Source organism: Monodon monoceros, unplaced genomic scaffold, assembly GCF_005190385.1.
Source record: "Monodon monoceros isolate NGI ecotype Baffin Bay Population unplaced genomic scaffold, NGI_Narwhal_1 Super_Scaffold_21, whole genome shotgun sequence".
In the NCBI taxonomy this organism is placed as follows: Eukaryota; Metazoa; Chordata; class Mammalia; order Artiodactyla; family Monodontidae; genus Monodon; species Monodon monoceros.
The window spans coordinates 98,474,584-98,492,760 of record NW_021703778.1 but is presented as its reverse complement, the minus strand read 5'-3'; the positions used below and the strand labels follow the sequence as shown (position 1 = coordinate 98,492,760).

At 34.8% G+C, this 18,177-nt stretch overlaps 1 protein-coding gene across 3 annotated transcripts in view; it reads left to right on the top strand.

Annotated features, from left to right (window-relative positions):
* Positions 1–17,890, top strand: part of KATNBL1 (katanin regulatory subunit B1 like 1) — a 62,882-nt gene extending 44,992 nt beyond the window's left edge. For 2 of the 3 annotated variants that reach the window (XM_029238982.1, XM_029238980.1), the window contains exons 2-10: positions 5,992–6,122; positions 7,069–7,109; positions 8,552–8,831; positions 12,729–12,847; positions 13,543–13,593; positions 13,688–13,777; positions 14,120–14,209; positions 15,016–15,109; positions 16,904–17,890. In XM_029238982.1, the coding sequence (XP_029094815.1) occupies positions 6,006–6,122; positions 7,069–7,109; positions 8,552–8,831; positions 12,729–12,847; positions 13,543–13,593; positions 13,688–13,777; positions 14,120–14,209; positions 15,016–15,109; positions 16,904–16,936 (915 nt within the window). In that variant the 5' untranslated portion in view covers positions 5,992–6,005 and the 3' untranslated portion in view covers positions 16,937–17,890. Of the gene's footprint in view, positions 1–5,711; positions 6,123–7,068; positions 7,110–8,551; positions 8,832–12,728; positions 12,848–13,542; positions 13,594–13,687; positions 13,778–14,119; positions 14,210–15,015; positions 15,110–16,903 lie in introns of those variants that run through there. The other variant, XM_029238981.1, reaches the window with a different exon arrangement.
* The last annotated feature ends 287 nt before the right edge of the window (positions 17,891–18,177 follow it).

Sequence of the window (18,177 nt, the reverse complement as noted above, 5' to 3'; positions counted from 1 at the left end):
TCACAGTCTACTCATGGCATCATTTTACAAGTTTGAGTAGTGTGGAAACTTTACCTCCCTTTATATCCCTTTGCCCTTCCCCACTTACAACATAGTTGTCTTAAACATTCTTCTACATATATTTTGAACCACATCAGATAGTGTTATAATTTTTGCTTCAAACATCAAACATAATTTACCTTATAGTTTTCTTTTTGTCTCCTTGATGTTCTAATATTCCTTCTTTAATTTCCTTTTATTTGAGAATGTCTTGGTTTCTCCTTCATTCCTGAAGGATATTTCCTCCACATAGGAGATTCTGGGCTGACAGTTCTTTTCTTTTGTCACTTGAAACATGTGCCCCACTGCCTTGTGACTCTCCCTCAGTTCTCTCCATCTCCTCTCTAATGAGCCCCAGGTATTATAAATCAATTTCATTTATGTGATGACTTCTCCCTTCAGTCTCTTAACCCGCTCCAATTGTTGTCATGTACTCCTGGTGCACAGCCATCATCCTGGTTCATAACCATCATGAGAATTCCCTTCTCATTTCTCTTGTTGGCTCTCCATTTCTTGTATTTCTCATTTTTATTATTTCTCAGATTGCTGCAGGAAGAATTTTTTTTGGAACTTTGAATTTCTGAAGATTTTTTTTCCTACACTTGCACTCAGGTGGTGACTAGTCTGGATATAAAATTTCAAGTTTCCTAAGAATTTTGAAGGCATTGTTCTATGCCTTTATCATTTGTATGTGACTTAGTTTGGATTTCAGGGGGGTTTTGTTTATTTGTTTATTGTATGTTTTCCCCTTCTCTGGCTTCTCTGGTGCTCTGAAATGTGACGATGTGCCTTGTAGGTCTATTTTCATCTGCAATGCTGACCCTCAATGTGCCCTTTCAGTTTGGGAATTCATGTCCTTCAACCATGAACAGTTTTTAATTCTTTGCTTTCTTCTTTGTTTTTTTCTGTACTCTTTCTGAAATTCTGTTTATTTGAATGTTGGTCTCTATAAACCAATCCAGGTTCTTTTAAAAAATCTTTTTACCCTACATTCTAGGAGATACTCTCAACTTTCTTTTCCAACTTCTGTTGAGTTTTTCTGCTATCTTATTACATCCTATTTTTAATTTCCAAGAGTCTTTGTCAGCTTGTTTTTTCGCATTTGTGTTTTGTGGATGCAATTTGTTCTTATCTCTAGAGGATTTTTTGAAAGTTGGGTTTATTGAGATGTTTACATGCAAAAAAAAAAAAAATTCATGCTGTTAGAGTTGTGACAGGTAACTACTACCATAATCAAGATATAAAAAGTTCTTTGGGGACTTTGACCATCACTGATGTCAGTATTTTTAGGAGTGTGTGTGTGTGTGTGTGTGTGTGTGTGTGTGTTTTCCTCTGGGACTGATCAGAGTTCCCAAAGAAGCATCTTCTGTACTCTTTCCCTGGAGTATTTAAGCCTGGCTGCAAGCCTCTGTGAGGCATGTGGTAGAAAGAAGGTTAGAGGTCTTAACATTTAGTACGTAAACTTTCACTTGATCGCCCTGTTTAGAATATGTTCCTCTCACCCACATTTGTGCCTGGTGTTTCCCATCCCAAGGACTCTGTTTTAGATTTTCCATACAATAAAACTCCAGATTTTTACTGAAATGGGGAAGGGGATCTAGGACTCTTAACTGTGTCTTAAATGGATATTCATTCATTGTACTTGTTCTTAAGCCCACCTTTATCCCACTTTTTGAGGTCCTCAGTATTGCCAGTTCTGAACCTTTGGGGGATTCTGCTTTTCACCTTTCCTCACTGATGCTTTAGGATTTTGCTTTCTCAGATCTGCTAAGTCATTTACCACTTATGCTTTGCAGTTTCCAAAATGTTGTTGCCATTGCCTCATCTTCTATTCTTTGCCCTTATGGGGTTTATGCCTTTAAAATCTTCTTTACTGTCATTGTAATAGGGTTTCAGGGAAAGGTAAAAGTAATTGCACGTGTTTAGTCCATTATCTTTAACTAAAAGTCCCCCTTTCTTTCAAAGACAAAACAAACAAAAAAGCTTACCTTGTGCACAGAACCCCTTATGATCTAGCTTCTGCCTATCTCTCCAGCCTCATTTCTCACTCTGCTGCAGCACACCCCCAGCCTAAGCTCTAGTCACATGCATCTACTTAACACATTGCCAAACAAATCATGTTGCTTCATGCCTTTCAGTTCTACACATGCTATTTTCTCAATATGCTATTTGCCCTAGAAGACTTTTCCTCAGTGGAGATTTGCTGACTTGCATGGGTGCCCCTCTGTCAGAGTGCTTATTGTATTACTGCAATTATTTATTTACTTTTTTAAAAGTCTCATCCTAGAGGTTTAGTAACCTGGGGGCACAAGTGGATGGGCTGTCCCTGAATTAGCCGCAAGAAATCGTAAAATACCCTGAAATTGATTGCAGAATTTCCTGTGTTCGTGTATATTTTTGGAAAATTCTCTAAGACAGATTTTTTTTTTTTTTACTAAGAATGTGTATCAGAAAAACCTGTGGGGAGGGGCGGGGAGGGAGAGGGATGGACTGGGAGTTTGGTGTTGGTAGATACAAACTATTACATTTAGAATGGATATACCACAAGGTCCTAACGTGTAGCACAGGGAACTATACTCAATATCCTGTGATAAACCATAATGGAAAAGAATATTAAAAAAGAATGTCTCTATGTGTATAACTGAGTCAGTTTGCTGCACAGCAGAGGTTGCCACCACATGGTAAATCAACTGTACTTCAATAAAAAAATTTTTTAAATGATAAAAATACCTGTGGGGCTTTTTAAAAATATAATTGCTTTGGGCTTTTTTCCTGATAACTGCTGAGTTATAGTCTGAAATTAGGGCCCAGAGAGATGTATTTTCAGAAAGCTTCCTAAATGATTCTTTAGAACTGGATCTCTGCCCGTCATCTACATTAACTCCAGGGCCTGGCATATAATGAATGCTCAATAAATGTTTAAAACAAGAATGAGGGAGAAACTTGGTTTTCAGGGCATGACCTGAAGTAAATTTGCTATGTGAAACCTGAGTGCAGGTGGGAAAGTCACTAACATCCTCTGTTACATAAATGAAGTCACAGCATCTGTTTTCTGCCCTTTGGATATAATTGGAGGAGCAAAAGAATGTGGGTTATATTTTTCAAAGATGGAAGAAAGCTAGCTGCACGAATGAAAGAAAAATTTAAAGGTTGGGCATAAAACAAGTCAGATATATATAGTCTGATTTTGGTTCCCCTGGCTGCTTATGGTTGTATACGACCCAGTGATTTGCTTCCAAAAATTTAGGCTTCCGTGCATTCGAATTTCAAGATACCACTACTATTAGACCTGATTTCATAAACTTTAATAATATATGGCTAGTGATATGGAAAATGGGGAAATTGACATGTTGTGTTGGCAAAAAGTACATGCCATATTATTGTAACTGGTTGCAACTTAAGAATGAGAACAGAAAGAACTTTACTGGAATCCCCTGCCTTGTGCTTCCTCTATGTTTAAGGCTTTTAAAAAATGTATAACTTAGAACTACATTCATACCTCAGAGATATTGCAGGTTTGGTTTCAGACCACCGTAATAAAGCAAGTCACACAAATTTTTTGGTTTCCCATTGCATATAAAAGTTATGTTTACACTATACTATATGTAGTTTATTAGGTGTGCAGTAGCATTATGTTTAAAAAAATGTACATACCTTAATTTAAAAATACTTTATTGCTAAAAATTGCTAGCCATCATCTGAGCCTTCAACAAGTCGTAATCTTTTTGCTGGTGAAAGGTCTTGCCTCAGTGTCGATGGCTGCCGACTGATCAGGGTGGTGGTTGCTGAAGTTGGGGTGGCTATGGCAGTTTCTTAAAATAAGACAGCAGTGAAGTTTGCTGCGTCAATTGACTCTTCCTTTCACAAATGATTTCTCTGTAGCATGCAGTGCTGTTTGATAGCACTTTACCCACTGCAGAACTTCTTTCAAAATTGTAGTCAGTCCTCTCAAACCCTGCCGCTGCTTTATCAACTGAGTTTGGCAATATTCTATATAAATTCTTTCCCGTCATTTCAACAGTTTTCACAGCACCTTCACCAGGAGTGGATTCCATCTCAAGAATCCATCTTCTTTGCTCATCCAGAAAAGGCAGCTCCTCATCTGTTAAAGTTTTATCATGAAACTGCAGCAATTCAGTTACATCTTCCAGCTCCACTTCTAATTCCAGTCCTCTTGCTATTTCTACCACATCTGTAGTTACTTCCTCCACTGAAGTCTTGAACCCCTCAAAGTCATCCATTAGGGTTGGAATCAACTCTTCCAAAATCCTGTTAATGTTGATATTTTGACCTTTTCCCATGAGTCACAAATGTTTATAATGACATCTAGAATGTTGAATCTGTTCCAGAAGTTTTTCAATTTACTCTGCTATAGCCTTACAAAATATATTTTGTAAATAATAAGACTTGAAAGTCAAAATTACTCCTTGATCCATGGGCTGAAGAATGGATGCTCTGTTAGCAGGCATAAAAACAACATGAATCTCATTGTACATCTTCATCGGAGCTCTTGGGTGACCAGGTGCATTGTGAATGAGCAGTAATATTTTGCAAGGAATCTTTTTTTCTGAGCAGTAGGTCTCAACAGTGGGCTTAAAATCTTCAGTAAACCATATTGTAAACACATATGCTTTCATCCAGGCTTTGTTGTTTCATTTATAGAGTTCAAGTAGAGTTGATTTAGCATAGTTCTTAAGGGTTTGGGGAATGGTAAGTGATCACTGGCTTCAACTTAAAGTCATCAGCCACATTAGCCCCTAAGAAGAGAGTCAGACTGTCCTTTGAAGCTTTGAAGCCAAGCTTTGACTTCTCTCTTAGCTATGAAAGTCCCAGATGGCATCTTCTTCCAACAGAAGGCCGTTTCATCTCCATTGAAAATCTGTTGTTCAGTGTAGCCACCTTCATTCATTATCTTAGCTAGATCTTCTGGATAACTTGCTACAACTTCTACATCAGCACATGCTGCTTCACTTTGTACTTTTATGTTATAGAAATGGCTTCTTTCCTTAAACCTCATGAGTTAACCTCTTAGCTTCAAACTTTTCTTCTGCAGCTTCCTTACCTCTCTCAACCTTCATTAAAGAGAGTTAGGGCCTTGCTCTGGAATAGGTTTTGGCTTAAGGGAATGTTGTGGCTAGTTTGATCTTCTATCCAGATCACTAAAACTTTCACGATGTTGGCAATGAGGCTTTTTCCCCTTACCATTCATGTGTTCACTGGAATGGCACTTTTAATTTCCTTCAAGAACTTTTCCTTTGCGTTCACAACTTGCCTAACTGGTGCAAGAGGCCTAGCTTTCAGCCTTCTCTCTTTTGACATGCCTTCCTCACTACGCTTAATCATTTCTAGCTTTTGACTTAAAAGGAGAGACTTGCCACTGTTACTTTCACTTGAACACTTAGAGGCCATGGTAGGGTTATTCATTGACCTAATTTCAATATTGTTGTGTCTTAGGGAATAGGGAGATCCGAGGAGAGGGAGAGAGCGGGGACTAGCCAGTCAGTGGAGCAGTCAGAACACACACATTTATCAGTTAAGTTCACCATCTTATGTGGACAAGGTTCATGGTGCTCAAAAACAACTACAGTAGTAACATCAAAGATCCCTGATCACAAATTGTTATAACAAATATAATAATGGAGAAGTTTGAAATATTGTGAGAATTACCAAAATGTGACACAGACATGAAGTGAACAGATGCTGTTGGAAAAATGGTGCCAATAGACTTACTTGATGCAGAGTTGCCACACACTTTGAATTTGTTAAAAAAAAACCAAAAAAACACAATATCTGTGAAGTGCAATAAAATGAGGTATGCCCACATGTCCTTTGCTTTACTTGTAAGCCTCTTTTATGTAGCGTAGGGCTGTTGTATTTTTATGTGTGTTAAGGAAAGGATCAGGCTCGTTTGCTTTTTGTATTTTCCATTTATTATTTTTATTTTTTGTCTAGGTATTTAAGAGATTATGGCATCTGAAACCCACAATGTTAAAAAACGCAACTTTTGTAATAATATTGAAGATCATTTCATTGATGTTCCTAGAAAAAGGGTCTCTAATTTCACTAATAAGAACATGAAGGAGGTAAGTAAGTCCATGGTTTCTAGGAATGGGTAAGACAGTATCTCAGTCTGTTTGGGCTGCTACACAAACAGAATACCATAGACTGTGTGGCTCATAAACAACAGAAATTTATTTCTCACAGTTTTGGAGGCTGAGAAGTCCAAGATCAAGGCCCTAGCAGAGTTGGTATCCAGTGAGGGCCCACTTCCTGGTTCATAGATAGCTTTTCTCTACTTCCTCACATGATAGAAGGGGAGAGAGAGAATTCGCTGGGCTCTCTGTTATAAGGACACTAATCTTATTCATGGGGTTTTACTTTTATGACCTTATCACCTCCTGAAAGCCTTACTTCCTAATACCATCACTCTGGGGGTTAGGATTTCAACAGAGGAATTTTGGGGAGACACAGTCATTCAGTTTGATACAATTTAAACTGCTAAGTCTATAGATACTTCTGGTTATTAAAGTGTTTAAACAATGGGATGGTGACAGTTCTGCTCAATCTGCCAAAATTAAGTAGAATTAATAAAATAATTGAGATCTATATTCCAAAAGCTCTATAAAAACTTTTTGGCAGTATATTGTTTTGATATAGTATAATTTGAATATTTTAATTTAATTTTAGAGGAGTCACAGAGATGCTTTTTGTTCACCATTGCAAGGCTCATTAGCACTGATATAATTTCTTAAAATCATGTTAAAATTCAACTCATTTATTTAGCACTCTGTATATATAATATGTGACTAGTAACGTGGAAACTAGCCAGATGGGTATGTTGCGTTGTTAAAAATACCTACATACAATGTTGTTGTAACCAATGATTGAGAGTACAGCATCAGTACAGTAAGAGCTTTAATCTGAAAAATTTAATAGTTCAATTTCAGACTTGTTGACATTAATCACAAAGTTTACATAGCTTTGTTAAGGAACTTAAATATGCTGCAACTATCTACTTTTATTTTTCAGGTTAAGAAATCTCCAAAACAGTTGGCTGCTTACATAACTAGGTAAGAGCTTCTTTAAAGTTTGTGGGAAACAGCAAATATTGAAAACTGGGTAAGAGTGAAAATGGGGGGGGGGAAGTATTGTCTTTTAGTATAATAATATTAATTTATTGTCGAACAACTCCTTTGTGCCAGGTACTGTGCTAAACATATCAATATTAGATAGGTATCATTACCCCAAACAGTTGATGAGTAAAACTAAAGACTTGTGATTTCTTTAGGATTGTACATCCAGAAGGTGGTAAAAGCGGCATTTACTGTCAGATCTGCCAAACTCCAAAGGCGCTTTCTACTAAACCACTGGTTCTCAAAGTGGGTGATCTGTGGACCCTGGAGGTCCCAAAGGCCTTTCAATGAGTTTGTGAGGTCAAAACTATCTTCATAACAATACTAAGACATTATTTACCGTCTTCATTTCCACTCTCTTACAAGTGTACAGTAGAGTTTTCCAGCAGCTACATGATATTTGATATCACAATATATGGAATGCAGAAGCAGATATGAGGATCCAGCTGTCTTCTGTTAAACCAGATATTAGAGATTTTGCACAAATGCAAAACAGTGCCATTCTTCTCACTATATTTTTTGTTCGTTTGTTTTGGAAAATAAAGGATTTAAAAAAATATATTCTATGTAGTATGTAATGAGTTTATCTTTTTCTTTTTCTTTTTTTGGCTGTGCTCTGAGGCATGTGGGATCTTAGCCCCGACCAGGGATTGAACCCATGCCCTCAGCAGTGGAAGTGTGGAGTCTTAACCACTGGACCACCAGGAATTCCCCCGAGTTTATCATCTTTAAAATTAATTAACAAATTTTCTGTTTTAGTTTCTGATTCATCAAATATCAGTAGATATTGCCCACATAAAATAAATTCTTCTGAGACCTCAATAATTTTTAAGAGTGCAAACATCCTGAGGTCAGAACATTTGAGAACCATTATACTAAACCATGAGATGTGCTTAGTAGTATTTTATCTTATTCAAACAAATTAAATGTACTTCAGCTTAATCGAAATAAGTGTTCTCTTTTATATTAAAATATATATTCAGACTTGCCTGATTCAAATTAAAATATTCAAACTTGCTCACTTATTCTATCACTTTGTTAGAAAAAGATTAGGTGAATGGAAATTGTTAAAATTTTCATACTTCCTGAATGTCCTGTAGTATTTCATTTTAAAAGCATCTAGTTATTATGCTTCTTCATTTTTTTTTCCTCTTTTGGTATAAAGTACCATCCTTTTCATTGTTTTCCAGATGGTTTATAATTTCCCTTTTATTTTCCTCTTCAATCTGAGAGTTAAGATTTTAAAAAATTATTCTGCTTACTTCTAATTTTAGTGGATTGTGATCACAAAATGTGGCCTACTAAATCTTTCTCTTTAAAAACTTTTAAAGGTTTTCATATGGTTCTTTTTCATTTAAGAAAATCCATTCTTCTTACAGAACAGTTGGACAAGCTGTGAAAAGCCCAGATAAACTACGTAAGGTGATCTATCACAGAAAGAAAGTTCATCATCCTTTTCAAAATCCTTGCTACAGAAAAAAGCAGTCCCCCAACAGCGGGGGCTGTGACATGGCAAATAAAGAGAATGAGCTGGCTTGTGCAGGCCGCCTCCCTGAGCAAGTGCGGCAGGGTAGTCGACCATATCTGGTTAGCCCCAGTGATTCTGGTTCTTCACAGACAGAAAGCCCATCATCAAAATATAGTGGATTTTTTTCTGAGGTAAGTCATTTATATAAGCTTAACTTTATTCCTGTTTTAATACTGGCTTTTTCCTTTGCCATAGTCTATTAGCAAAATAGTTCACTGCTGATTGAATTCAGACTATTTGAGAGACTGTAACTCCCTGAGACAATTTTCTAGATTAATTAAATTTGAATCAGTTGTTTATTCCATTTTTCCAAGTTAGTGATATCTGAGATGGAATGAAATGATTAACAAGCTGCTGTAAATATCCAGAATGGAAAGTTGGCCAGTAGAGACTTAAAGAAAAGGAAAAGAAGAAATCTTGCCTAACAAGTGAACCACAAAAGCCAGTTATCCAGGCACATTTTGCTGGGCTCTCAAAATTGCCATTGGAAAGTTTTTTAAGGCAAACCTGCTTAGTTTTGCTGTTCTTCTGGCTCAGGCAAAGTTAGTTGTTTGAACAGGTTCACGGGCATTGTTTTGGGTGATAGAAATGTTCTAAAACTGGACTGTGATGATGGTTGCACAACTCCATAGATTTATTAAAATCATTGAATTACGTATTTTAAATATGTGTGAGTTTTATGGTATGTAAATTATACCTCAGGAAAACCATTTTTTTAATGGTTATTTGAAAGAATGGTTTGTTAAAATTTATAAACACGACGAGTTTACAATAATAATTATTACATGTTTATTGTATATGTTATAGAAAATAAATCCAAAGGAAAAAATTATCTGTAATTTCAACATTTGTAAATAAGAGTATTAAATTTTTGATGTGTATTTTTTCTCCATATTGTTTGATAATTTGATTTTTGTGTTTAATAAATTTGAATATTTTTCCATGTAATTAAAATAACACTTCTACAATTTTTTCCCTTCCAGTTTTATTGAGATATAGTTGACATACAGCATTTTAAAAGTTTAAGGTATACACATAATGGTTTGACTTAACTATATCATGAAATGATTACCACATTAAGTTTAGTGAACATCCATCATATATAGATACAAAATTTTTAAAATGGAAAAAAAATTTTTTCCTTGTAATGAGAACTCTTAGGATTTACTCTCTTAACAGCTTTTATATATAAAATACAGCAGTGTTAATTATATTTACCAAGTTGTACATTACATCCCCAGTGCTTATTTATCTTATAGCTAGAAGTTTGTACCTTTTGACTGTCTTCCTCCAATTTCCCCTCAGCCACGCCCTGCCTCTGGTAACCACAAATCTGATCTCTTTTTTTGTGAGTTTGTTTATTTGTTTGTTTTGATGTATAATAGACCTACAACACTATGTTAGTTCCTGGTGCACAGTGTAGTGATTTGATATTTCTGTACATTTCAAAATGATCACCACAATAAGTCTAGTTACCATCTGTCACCATACAAAGATATTATATAATTAATAGATACATAACATTACATTGATTAAATTTACCTTAATTTCTTTAACTATGACTTGGTAAACTTAGTATTGTTTCTATCTGGCATGACAGTTTGAAAAGCATTTTCTGTGGCATACAAGCAAAAAAAGAATCTTTTTATATTTAAATGGTCATAAGTATGTAGATGAATGAAAATGAGCATCATATGCAGGATAATAATTACAAGTAAATAATACAAAAGAAAGGTAGAAAACAAAGTGTTATTAACTAAAACCATAATGAGATGATGCAAAGATTCCATTTGCCAGTGGAAGTGTTCCTGTGTAAATAAGATCCTGGGGGAGTTCCCTGGTGGTCCAGTGGTTAGGACTTGGCGCTTTTACTGACGTGGGACTGGGTTCAATCCCTGGTCAGGGAACTAAGATCCCGAAAGCTGCTCAGGGAGGCCAAAAGAAAAGATTCTGGAGTAATAGAAAGTTAGTAATGCTAGGAGAGATGAAGGAAGTGTGTATGGTATCTGTGAGAAAAGAGGGAGCAAGGAGAATTTAATAGTGAATTTTATGAGCCCTGGAGAATAGGATACCTACAGGTACCTAAATCTTAGTGTTACAGAGGATCACTGTCATAGTAAGTCATTCACAAATATTTATTGATTGCTCCCTGCTGTGCAGTGCATTCTGCAGGCTCTGAGAAATGGATTGGTGGGTGAAAAACAGACACTACCCCTACTTTCATGTAGTTCTAGAAGTGATGAGGCCAACACAGATCAGAAAATCAAAGAAACTACATACCCTGGGGGAAAAGAACATATGACTATATAGTCCAGAAATCTGGCCTAGATTGGGACCTAGGTTGGTTCTTCAGTTGAACTGAGGGAATAAACATTCTCAGTGAAAATGCCTTAAAGCTGCAGTTTCACATTTGTATTAGTGCCGCAGTGTGGCATTTTTTCAAGGGCTTCCTTTAACCTTGCTCCCATTTCACTACTTTTCACAAACCTGCATTAACCTCACACTTAACTAATGGGTTTATTGATTGTTCTTTTGTTGTTTCAGACGTTTTTTCCTGATTGACTAGTGCCTGCTCTAAAAACCTAAATTTAAAAGTGATGCTATATTATTTTGTCAAAGTTCAAATATACATAACCTTTTCACCCGACAGTTGCACTCCTAGGTATATACCCAGAGAATTGAAAACATAAGTCCACACAGATATTTATGAACAGATGCTTATAACATTTTATAATAGCCAAAAGTGGAAACAATCCAAATGTCCATCAACGGACTATGGGTAAATAAAGTGTCATATTCCATACAATAGAATATTATTTGATCATTAAAAAGGAGTAAAACACCAATATGCTACACTGTATATAAATCTTGATCTTTCACACATCATGCTATGTGAAAGAAGCCACACACAAAAAAAGGCCACATATTGTATGATTCAATTTATGTGAACCGTCCAAATTAGGTAAAGTCACAGGGACAGAAAGTAGATTAATCGTTGTGAGGAACTGTAGAGAGGGGAGAATGGAGTCCAGAGTTTCTTTTGGGAGTGACGAAAAGGTTCTAAAATTCATTATGGTGGTGCTCGCACAACTCTGTGAATGTATATACTAAAAGTTACTGAATTGTACATTCAAAATGGGTATGTGAATTATATCTTAATCTGTTATTGAAAAAAATTGGATCTAGCTGTTCCAGTTCTAAAATTAATCCTACAGAAGGTTTTGTACAAGTGCACGTATTTATATACATAAGGATGTTCATTGATGCACAGTTTTAATAGGGAAAAACTAGAATCAATCTAAAATTATGATACATAAAGACTGGAGAATATGTAATTGTTTTTTAAAAATGAGACTGATGTATGTTTTGACGTTGAAAAATCTTCATAATGTGTGTGAAAAAACAAGGTTTTCAAAAATATAGATATTAGAATATTTTAATTTTATATCTACCTAATTTGTCTTTGTCTAGAAAGTGGTTTGAAAGATACTTACCAGTCTGTTAACTGTGATTACTCCTGAGTAATGTTAGTTGTTTTTGTGGGCAGGTAGAGAATATTCACTTTTTATTTTATAAAGTTTTGTGCTACTTGAACTTTTTACAACAGGAATATATTACCTTAATTATACAGAAAAAAATGAATGAATTTAAATACTTGTCACAAAACTTAATTTCTGTGGTTCCCTACTCATGTTATTCAGTTGGTAATGACTAGCCTATATGTTTACCTTTTTATTTAACACACATGATAAATTAAATCCTAGGTTTTTAGGTGAGTAAAAATAATTTATTCTATGAACTGTTGAGATTTAAAAGGAAAATGGTAGCAAATAAGAAAAAGTATTGATAAAAAATAAACAGGTCCTAAATTTATTCAAATCATTTGTTTACTGTGTTCACTGCAATATTCCTTTTTGTGGGCCAGTAAAAGGAGTCATCTTTGCCTAATTTTAAAATATGTCTACCAGAATAATTTAATTGAAAAAAATGGTTTCATGTCATATCTTAATTAGATTCCTGCCTTTCAGGTTTCTCAGGACCATGAAACAATGACACAGGTTTTGTTCAGCAGGAATTTGAGATTGAATGTAGCTTTAACTTTCTGGAGAAAGAGAAGTATAAGTGAACTTGTAGCTTATTTGGTGAGGTAAGTGTGACCCTTTATGGTTTTGTTTAGTAAAAGTAATTTCCAATGTATTATGTAGAAGTGCCTCTTCTTTTTTATGTTATACTGGCTAAAATTTTGAACTTCCTATGTTTAGCTTCAGTAGTAGCAGTATGGTTTAAATTACGTTTATCTTCAGTCTAAGAGTAACCAAAATACAGAAAACCATCTGTTTTATCAGATTGAACAAAGCTGTTACCTTCTCTGATTAAGATTCTTATCTATAAAACTAAGAGATACCATTATGGGAAAACCAACCTTTTAAAAATCCCCTTTGAGTGAAAATTTTAACCATTACCTTCCTCACTGTATTTAAGTCTCCTCAAATGTTACCTTGGTGAGGCCTTCCTTGACTACCTTATTTAAAAATACGTGTTTCTTCACTCCCTATCCTTCTTTCCCATTTTATTTTTCTCCATAGTCCTTACCACCATCAACATGCTTTATATATTTCACTTGTTTATTGTCTGTCCCTGCCCTCTCCACCTCCTCCCACACTCACACACATATTGAAATACAAGCCCTATTTCTTTGTTCACGGCTGTATCCCTAACAACTGACTCATCATAGACACTCAGATCATTTGTTGAATGAGTAAATTTCTCAAAAGCAGTGTGAAGGTTATAATATGAAAATAAATAAGGAAATCAGCTATCTAAGCAATTTTGTTCCCACAGGATAGAAGACCTTGGAGTTGTGGTGGATTGCCTTCCTGTGCTCACCAATAGGTATAAAGAATATTTTTCAGAAAAAAAGTACATTTAAAGAAGGACAAATGATGACCTGTTCATAATTTTATAACTTAGTATTTATTTACTTTAGTTTACAGGAGGAAAAACAATACATCTCACTTGGCTGCTGTGTAGACTTGTTGCCTCTAGTAAAGTCACTACTTAAAAGCAAATTTGAAGAGTAAGTGCTAATCTGAATCTCAATTCTTTTTTCTCTTTTAACATCCTTGATCTTGTGCCTTATAAGTGCATATGGTAGACTGAGCTCCATGAGACATACATGGTTTCTGTTTTCCAGGAGCTTATAGTCCAATTAGGAAAAGAATATGGAATGACTAGAGAACAATTATAAAACTGTCTATAAATATGTTACATAAAGTATAGTTTTGTGAAAGTAGTGAAATAAATTTTTTAAAAGGGAAAGATAAGTGTGTATGTGTTTTTTGAGGGGGGTAGAGTGTCATCTTTTCTAAAGGCTTCTTGGATGAAAACACTTGAATTTTGTAATGAAATGTCATTTCAGATATATAATAGTTGGTTTAAACTGGCTTCAAGCAGTCATAAAAAGGTGGTGGTCAGAACTATCATCCAAAACAGAAATTATAAATGATGGGTGAGTATACCTTTAAACTCATACTAATAAAGTTTTTTTTCAGGAAAAGCAGCTTGATTAAGCTAGGTGAGAATTTTATTTCATGATTATCAGTATGTAATACTTACTCTCTTCATTTTCAGAGAAATATTAAATTGGGATACTGTTCATATGTGAAAAGTTGATTCCAGAGCCCAGTAACCCCCTGTATATATTGTTCTGGCAGAATCCTACCCTTCATTTGGGGAGGCAAAAGCACAGCGGTGGTTTAACCCTTATATCCATTAGAAAGGAGTGAGAGAGAGAAAAAGAGATGGCTTTTAGTGGAATGAGATTGAGGCACAGGAATGGAGTCATCCTGTGGGGTCCTTTGGCTCCCAGACATTAACATGGGAGTCCAGTGTGGATGATTACACTTCTAAAACTGTATTATAATCATAATCTGAGTATTGCCTTGATGTGAAAATGTGTGGGTGTTCTACCAAATGAGCCAGATTACCATGAAATTACAAAAACAAAATCTCCCAACAGTTTCCTTTAAATCCATAATTTGCTTTCTAGGCTCTCAGAATTTTCCCACTTTCCCACTTCATACTCGATTGTCTGAATGTTCCAAATGCCTGTTGTTTTCTTACTTCCTTTAACAACTAAGTAACCTTTAATTTCCATGATTGACATGTACTAGTTTAAAGACTTGCTTGACTTCAAATGGTATAATTGTATCCTGAAAAATACTTGAAAATTTTAAAGCTGTTTTCATTAAGTGTATTTACTACCAAAGTCCATATCTTACTATATTTGCATTTTTTCTTCTTTTTTTCTCCTAGAAATATTCAGATTTTAAAACAACAATTAAGTGGATTGTGGGAACAGGAAAACCATCTTACTTTGGTTCCAGGATATACTGGTAATATAGCCAAGGTAATCTATATTTAAGCTTAATTAAAAATTAGACATAATGTAATAGTATTATACATTCATAAACGAACTCTTTCAAATGTCCAATTCAGTACTACTCTAATAATGTCTAAAGTCAATTTCATATTTATAAACGCTTAAGGTCCTCTGGATATGAATATGACTTTGGCAAGGAATACAGGAATTAGTCATTGAATGTGTTTCAGATACAGCCACAGAAATAATGTGGTAGTAGGTATTTAATGACCTAGCTCCAATTAGAGGAAAATATTTGAAAAAAGGTTAAGAACCCAGGTTAAAAAGGCAACTGAAAAGACAGTGCTACTCAGGAAGCAAGGGGTGAGGAACATAATCAGTTTGGGGGTATTTTTACTTGGCTTTTGCTAATGTCATGCTTTTTTGGGAAAGTTAAATTGCTCAAATCACAGTATGAATTTGACATCGTTCTTTATTGATTTGCTTGTCTCAAAGGAAAAGGTACATTGTTATTTTGGATTTTAATATTTAAACTCCAAAATAGTTTTGGTAGTTAAAACATAACTGCAGGAAAAAAATCAGTGTTAAGAAATATTTCCACCCTTGTATTGGGCATACTGCTAATAATTAGCTAATAATTATGTATTAGCCAGAAATATAAAAACTTTCTTTGGTTTAAAAAAATACAATATTTATATTTATGTCTTGGACTTACTTATAAAATTCTTCTTGGAATACTTCATGAAAGGAAGCATAATGATGTCAATAAGAGGATTTATGTCTTGGACTTATAAAATTCTTCTTGAAATAACCTTCATGAGAGGAAGTATAATGATGTATCAAGCAAGTGTGTTACCACTGTGTATAATTTTACTGTGTAGAATTCTTTTTTTTTTTTTTTTTTTTTTTTGCTGTACGCGGGCCTCTCACTGTTGTGGCCTCTCCTGTTGCGGAGCACAGGCTCTGGACGTGCAGGCCCAGTGGCCATGGCCCACGGGCCCAGCCGCTCTGCGGCATGTGGGATCTTCCCGGACCGGGGCACGAACCCATGTCCCCTGCATCAGCAGGTGGACTCTCAACCACTGCACCACCAGGGAAGCCCTGTGTAGAATTCTTAATGATGAAAATGTTATGAACGGAAATCAATTTCCTGAAGTTTTTTTATTGTTACAATTTTAATTGTTCTTTTGATAATAGGAGGGAAAATGAAGTAAAAGTTGACAGAAAATAGAATACATGATATATCACCTTTTTCTGGAAGTGCCTTGTCTTCTTAGTAGTAGAACTGAAAATTTGTTTCCTTAGAAATTTGCTTTCAATTGTAATTTTTTATAAAGGGAGAAGCTTTATTGTGAACATAACCTTAAGATACTGTATTTATTATTGCAAACAATATTGAGTGATTAAAAGATCTATGAAGTTCCTTAAGCTGTGATAAAACCTCTTTTACAATATTAAACCCTCAATGCAATTTTTTGAGGGTAGAAATCAGAACGGCTATCCTCAAGCTGGTCTAGAGTTTATATAGCACTGAAGGAGTTGCCGTGAATGATGTAATGATCTTACTTACTCTATAAAAGCAGAGTTGTTTGATCACAGAAACTAAAACATTCACTAAGCACTTTGCAAACACTTATTGAGCACATGCTGTGTACTACAAAAGTGCAGATAAAATGTTGAGTAAGACAAATCTTTTGCCCTCAAAAGGTCACAAAGGGAAACAGGCAAAGCTAGTAACCAAAAGGGAGAAGAAAATGGGGTGTGTGTATGTGTTGTATTTACAGTACTGGCTAATGAAATGTTTTTGTTTTATTCTCTAAGGATGTAGATGCTTATTTATTACAGTTGCATTGAGAGACTTCATCTACTAAATAGCATTTGGTTATTCAAAACACCCCTGGACTATATGATTTCCCCAAAAATGTCTCAACTGAGAACTGTGGAAGAAATCAAAACCATTTTTTCCTTTAAAAAGCCACATAATGAGACCACTAATGAAACGCTAAGGATCTACTTCACATTGAAGTGGAAAAATATCCAAAAGGAGCAGCTTCAACTTCAGTGAGGTGAAAGTGCACTATGAAGATTGTTCACCTTTGCTGCAATTTGGGATTTATATGGTTATTTGGTAACATTGTTTAAGAACTACTGGGTCTTAATGCAATCCTGCATAAGAATATAATTTATACTATGTGAAAAATAAGACAGGACTTATTACTAGGAATTATAAAGACCAATCATCATTACTTTTTTTAAGATTGTGTTTTATAAGAAAACACTTAAATGTGTGCAGCTACTATTTTCTTATGTTGAAAAGACTTTGAAAGTTTAAACCATAGCAGATAATCAATACTAAAAGTTTTTTGTTCACACTGAGATACTGTGTATGCAGAATGCCTTAATTATTAATAAGCCAATGTGTATGATACCAATATCTGTTTAAGAAAATTAAAACCAACCATGATTCTGGCATGATAAAATCATGGAATTAAATCAGGGGTTTCCATTCATGTAGAATGTTGTTGTTTAAACTTATTCCACACCATTCTTAAAACTTGAGAATATTTTTAGTATCTCTGATTTATTTTTTTTGCCAGAATCATCATGTCGTATGTGTATGTGTTATTCCCATGCATAAGAAAAAGGTGACTGTGTATTTGTATGAATGCTTAACTGGAAATGTCCATGGAGTTGGCTAATTTATATTCACTTTTTATTGTATATAGATTTCTAATATTTTCAGTTCTGTATCATTTGAGTTTTCTTCATTTGAGTAAATTCACTAAATATTTCTATTTTTTGCTTTTTTAAATTCTGATTTTATATGAATTCTGATTTTTTTTCACTACATATGTTTAAAGAATTGCATACAATGCTTTAGAATTGTTTACACTTAGTGCTGACCTTGTATTTTAAATTCCAACACTTTACTACCTCCTCCAAAGTTTGGTATGAAATGCCAGCAGACTGTATGAGGTCTTTTTTTTTTAATACCGCTCTTAGTATCAGTGAATGTCTTAACATTCTGGAATGTCTTAACAGCTGTATGCATTATCTTGAAAGTGGCTGGGGTTAAATGCCACTCTTGGTGGTTC